The 6,000-nt window shown below is 40.5% G+C and overlaps 1 protein-coding gene across 1 annotated transcript; it reads left to right on the top strand.

Moving 5' to 3' along the window:
• Positions 1–4,069, top strand: LOC120573530. Its single transcript, XM_039823321.1, has 3 exons — positions 1–225; positions 3,471–3,669; positions 3,756–4,069. Exons 1-3 carry the CDS (start codon positions 1–3, stop codon positions 4,067–4,069), a joined length of 738 nt encoding a protein of 245 aa, XP_039679255.1.
• The last annotated feature ends 1,931 nt before the right edge of the window (positions 4,070–6,000 follow it).

Genomic DNA, 6,000 nt, shown 5'->3' with positions numbered 1-6,000 from the left:
ATGGCGGATGCTCCAATGAATCCCAGGGACATGGACGCACTTGTGAAGAAAATAACAGCAGAAGTCCTAGCGGGTGTTGATAAGTCTTTGGATAACAAGATCGATCCAGTGCTAGAGAAATTGTCTGCTGTAGTGACACATGTCGAGCAGATGGAGAACCGAGTCACTGAAGCTGAAACGCGTATATCGGCGGTGGAAGACACGGTCTCAAGAGACAGCGCGGATGTGAACGATATGAAAAAAAAGCTTGACGCGGCCCTGGAAAAGATAGATGACCTGGAAAATAGGAGCAGGCGCGATGCAATCTACGAATTATAGGCCTACCTGAAGGGGAGAAAGGACTTAACGAACTCTGTCTAATTCCTCGCTCAGGAACCTCTAAATCATCCTCCCCACATCAGGAGAAAAACCGAGGGCATTGATGCTAAAACTGCATAATTTCCAAGACAAGGTGTGCATCCTACAAGCAGCGAGAGCTGCGAGGCAGCTGACCTATAAACGCCATAACATCTCTATCTTTGAAGACTCTTCTGTGGCTATAGTGAGAAAAAGACAAGTCTTTGGAAATGTGAAGAAACGACTCCATGAACGAGGAATTCGCTTCGCTATGATATATCCAGCGACTCTTCGAGTACAGCACAACGGCGGCGAAAAGTTCATCAAACACCCGACAGAGGTGGAGTCTTTTCTGGATGGTCTGCCTGAACTATCAACCACAACTATCTCAACCCCAAATCGCCCCGGGAGGCTGAATTATATGGTATTAGTTTGCTCATGTTCTCTATGACTTAACGTCACTTTTGCGTTTATTTTTTTTTTTTATTTTCTCTCTTGGTTTTTTCTCCCTTCTTTTATATTTTAAGGAGTGCAACTGGACTTAATTATTGAGACTTAACTAAGCAGTAGCCCACTTGTAATAACTTTCTGTTCAGAGTTTGAGGGGGACATACTTTTAAAGGAAAAATAAAAGGAGAATATAACGACGGTATGATTAAAATATTGAACCAATAAGTATATAGAAGGTTTACTGTCTCAGCGGATTGATGATCATCATATCAAAGTTCTTTCATCTTGCGGTGTTTGAATACCTTGCATTTTTTGCTTGTTCTATCTAAGCTTCGGTCATGTAATGTTTCCAAGGAGACAGAGTGTCGATCACTATTGTTCTCAAATGTGAAACTGACCAGCGTCAGACTTCCCTTGTCTTTTTTCAAAAATGTTTGTAAGTTGGTAAATGTAAATAGTTCTAAGTTTTATGTTCGACATGCAGGGCAACACAACTTTACCTTTTTTTTATTTTTTATTTTTCTTTCCCATATCATACATGCTACCACTGTCTATTCAACTTCTATGGATATACCTTACCTGTATCTCAGAATTGAGCAGACTAGATGCACTTCAAAATATGGTAGGACATCCCGCATATTGGTGCAGCTGGTATATTAAACTATCCCATGTCTATGTCAACGAATAAAACAATATTAAACGTATGTAGTTGGAATGTAAAGGGTGTTAAAAACCCAGTAGAAAGAAAAAAAAGATTCTAAATTATTTTAAAAAAGAACAAATTCATATTGCATTTCTGCAGGAGACACACCTAACAGACAGTGAGCATGTCAAATTGAAGAGAGACTGGGTAGGACAAGTGTATGGTTCGTCATTCACTAGTAAAAGTAGGGGAGTTGTCATTCTTGTAAATATATGTATACCACTATCAGATATTAATACATATTCCAATAAATCAAGACGGTTTATCCTGCTTAAAGCTACACTAGCTTTACAACCCATTACCCTTATGAATGTCTATATCCCCCCTATTCAATCCAACGAATTAATTACACAGGTTTTTTCCAAATTTGCTGAATGGCAATGAGAACATAGTATAATTGCTGGTGATTTTAATTGTACACTGCTAGCAAAACTTGACAAAACGCTATCATCTAATGATAAGCCCTCAAACAGAGCACAAGCTCTGAATGAGATGTGTGATGAAATTGGTCTGGTAGATGTTTGGCATGCTCTGCATCCCAGAGATAGAGAATGCACATTCTTTTCTGGTGTCCATAAAACTGCAAGCAGAATAGACTACTTTTTCTCTCCCAAAACTTCACTTCAAAATGTAATAGACTTTAATATTGGCAACATTGTAATCTTGGATCATGCTCCCGTTTTTCTTAGATTAGGCCTATCCAACCAAATATACTACCCGGCTTCCTGGAAATTCAAACCATGGGTCGTTCATGACCCAAATTTTGAATCCTACCTTAAAGAGCAAGTTAAACTATTTATTATGGACAATAGAACCCCAGAAGTATCTCCCAACTTGCTCTGGGACACAGCTAAAGCATATATTAGGGGATTGATTATTTCCTACGTATCCAACCAGAAAAAAAAGCAGCTGGCAGATCAGAGAAAATTAGAAATTATGCTCCATGATTTAAAAACAAAATATAATACTTGCCCGCCAAAGGTCCAGGCCTTTGTTTTTTTTTTAAAAAAAAAAAAAAAAAATTTTTTTTTAAATTTTTTTTAAAAAACTAATAAAAAAAAAAAAAAAAACAAAACCTCTAAAAACACAAAAAAAAAAGAAAAATCTGTGTTCTTTGCTAGACAGCGGATATATGAATTTGCTAATAAACCTTACAAATATCTAGCTAATTTATTGCAGAGCTGATCTCCATCCCAGGTCATATCCAGTATCAAAGATAAAGAAGGCAAGTGCCATCACGATAACAAAGTAATTAACAAAATCTTTAGGGCATTTTATAAGAAGCTTTATTCATCCCAATCAGGCCTTTTTTCTGGTGATAATATGAATAAATTCCTTGCAAACCTTAATTTACATGAATCAACTGAGGAGCAAAGACAGATTTTAAACAGACCAATTGAACTTAGTGAAATTTTGAATTGTATTAATAGCCTTCCCAAAGGATAAGCCCCAGGGCCCGATGGATGGAATTTTTTCAGAAATTTAAAATGGAGCTAGGGAGCCTAAGGCCGGTTACACACTGGAAGCGTCGCGCGAGCGTGTCAGCTGCGTGGCGTGTCCGTTTATATTTTGGCTCCTATGTTAAGGCCGGTTATACACTGCACGCGTCTCGCGAGCGTGGCGTTTCTGTTGCGTCTCAGCTGCGTGGATTTTTCTGTGTCCTACATACCAGAAGCGTGTCTGACGCGGCGCTGCTCCTGCTGCTAGGTACAGGGAGGGCTGATCTCGGGACATAGTGCCGACAGATACAAACTGATAAATGGGTAAGTGGGCTGTCTGAACAACTTTGTGTAGCTGTAAAGAGCGGCTTCAGTCAAGTCTGACTAAAGAGCGGCTTCAGTCACGTCGGCTTCAGTCAAGTCTTCCTAAAATAATTCATCCTGACCAGACAGGCTTTCTCAAAGGCAGATCCTCAGCTCTTAATATTAGAAGTGTTATGGTTGGGGTCGTCTGGCTGTGAGTCTTTGTTTTTGTTTCCTAGTTCTATTTGATTCCCACTGTCAGTTTCCTCTGTTTGCCTGCCTTTTTCTGTTTCCTGTGTTTTTCCCCTCCTCCCGCTTTCTCCTGCCAGCTGACTGCACACACCTGCTCGTCGTTCCGCAATCACCGCTCCCTGCCGTACACACCTGCCAGCCGGATTCACTCATCATCTCTGCTTGATCGTTGCTTCAGCCACCTGGGTGAAACGCTGTACAAGCTCTCAGAGACTCATTTTGTACTTACCTGTCCTTACCTGTGCTAACTCTGTCTGTGTTTCCTCTTACAGTTATCTCCTCCATTTCGCTCCGCTACCTCCAGTCAGCTGGCTTCACCATACGGTCCCCTCCTCACGGCTCCCTGTTCCGCCCTGCCTCCGCTCCTGTGTTCAGCCACTCCTCCCTTGACTCCCCGGACTCCAGTGCCTCCTCCTCGGCTCCCCTGGCCCCGGTTTTCCCCTACCTCCAGCCCCAGAAAACCGTCACTGCTGCCCTCGGCATCCGCCTCCCCATTCCCATCCAGTTTCTGTTGCCCAATAAATCTGTTTTGTCAAGCCTTGCTTTTGGGTCTGTTCTGTCTCATCATAACAAGAAGGCTTTTTAATATAATTCCGTATCCAAATCAGTATGCAAAATCTGGATTAATTATCTCATTAGATGCTGAGAAGGCATTTGATAGGGTCGAATGGCCATATTTATTTTCAGTACTCTCTAAATTTAAATTGGGTGATGCATTTATTAAATGGGTTAGGATATTGTACTCTTCCCCCACAGCGAGAGTCATTACTAATGGTCTTAAATCCCCTGAGTTTGCTTTGGCAGGCAAGGATGCCCAATGTCCCCACTGCTATTCGCACTGGCTATTGAACCGCTGGCTGCGGCCATTAGAGATAACCCATCCATTGAAGGACTTAGACTGGGAGAGAAAACGTATAAAATCTCGCTGTACGCGGATGACATCTTAATTTACCTCGCCTCTCCACAACAATCAATTCCACAGCTTATTGATACAATTTCTAATTTTGGCTCATTCTCTGGGTATAAAATAAATCTTTCAAAATCAGAAGCAATGCCGTTAAGTAAATAACATTCCCACAACCCTACAGTCTCTCACCCATTTAAATGGTCTCCTGCAGGCTTTGTATATTTGGGTATAAAGATTACACCGAAGCTGGAAAGTCTATATAAAAGCAATTTTGTCCCTATTTTAACTAAAATCAGATCAGATCTAGATAGATGGTGTAATCTTCCTATATCCCTAATAGGCCGTGTCCACCTTGTCAAAATGAATATTTTACCCCGCCTTCTATACCCATTTGAAATGCTACCAGTTCTCATTCCCAACAAAGCACTTAAACAGTTGCGTGGCTCGATTATTTCCTTTATCTGGCGGAAAAAAAGACCTAGACTGAGATACAGCTTCTTAACACTTTTGAGTAGATGTGGAGGCCTAGCGGCCCCGGACATTAAGCTATACCAGCTTGCTGCCCAACTTCGTTTTACACTGGAATGGCACTTGAATGATCCAAACTCAACTTGGATCAGCACAGAATCCACAACTCTCGGGCCAATCCCTCTACGAAATGTACTATATTTGTCGCTCAAAAAACAGAGAACTTTAACTAAAGATAATTTCATTATTAAATATATGATTAAAATGTGGAGATTAGTACGCAAAACAGAAGGGTTCGATTCGCACCTTTCACTACTCACACCTTTGCATAACAACCCAGATTTCCCCCCGGAGATGAATGATGGCCTAATACACTTGAAAGACAAAGGAATACATGTCATAGGAGATCTGATGGAGAATAAACAGCTTATGACCTTTGAACAATTCATTGCAAAATATACTCTCAATAAGAACCTCTTTTTGGTTTACCACCAAATACGTAGTTTCATAACAAAAAATCTCAGTCTATTCAAATGGTCTCTGCATATCCCCAATTGAGGAACAATTAAATAAACTTACATCATCTCGATCTGCATCCAAAATTTTCTATACTATTTTGATAAGGGCAAACACAGACAACTCAGATAAAACTAGGGTGTTATGGGAAAAGGACTTTGGAGAAGAAATTCAGACAACTGATTGGTAAAATTGTTCATCGTTTGCATATGACTCCAGCTCAAAGACATAAAGTAAACCCAAAGTTTTCTAACCTCTGTAACAAATGTAAAAGGCTAGAAGGGACCCTCTTCCACTGTTTCTGGAGCTGCTCGACAATACAACAATTCTGGATGGGCGTCCTAAGGGAACTTGAAAGTATATTTTGCTGCTCATTACAATTAGGTCCTAAGACATGTTTGCTTGGTATGAGCCAGGAACTCCCATCCAAATTCCAAGGGGCCCGCCTCCTTCAAATCCTACTACACTGTGCCCGCAAATGCATACTTGTGTGTTGGATAACAGACCAAGCCCCATCAATAGCACAGTGGATTAATACGGCTAAAGGCCTTATTCCATATGAAGCTTTTTCAACAACATTAAAAGATAAACCTTTTAAATTTTATAAAATATGGGCATAATTATTA

The sequence above is a fragment of the Perca fluviatilis genome, chromosome 14 (genome assembly GCF_010015445.1).
Source record: "Perca fluviatilis chromosome 14, GENO_Pfluv_1.0, whole genome shotgun sequence".
In the NCBI taxonomy this organism is placed as follows: domain Eukaryota; kingdom Metazoa; phylum Chordata; class Actinopteri; order Perciformes; family Percidae; genus Perca; species Perca fluviatilis.
This window is presented reverse-complemented; position numbering and strand designations above follow the sequence as displayed.

What these genes read in the sequence shown, in the direction of transcription:
- LOC120573530 (XM_039823321.1), top strand. Translation starts at nt 1, where the DNA reads ATGGCGGATGCTCCAATGAATCCCAGGGACATGGACGCACTTGTGAAG. An exon ending in TCTCAAGAGACAGCGCGGAT is followed by an intron (nt 226 to 3,470) that starts GTGAACGATATG and finishes TTTGTTTCCTAG; the next exon opens with TTCTATTTGATTCCCACTGT. An exon ending in TCGTTGCTTCAGCCACCTGG is followed by an intron (nt 3,670 to 3,755) that starts GTGAAACGCTGT and finishes TTCCTCTTACAG; the next exon opens with TTATCTCCTCCATTTCGCTC.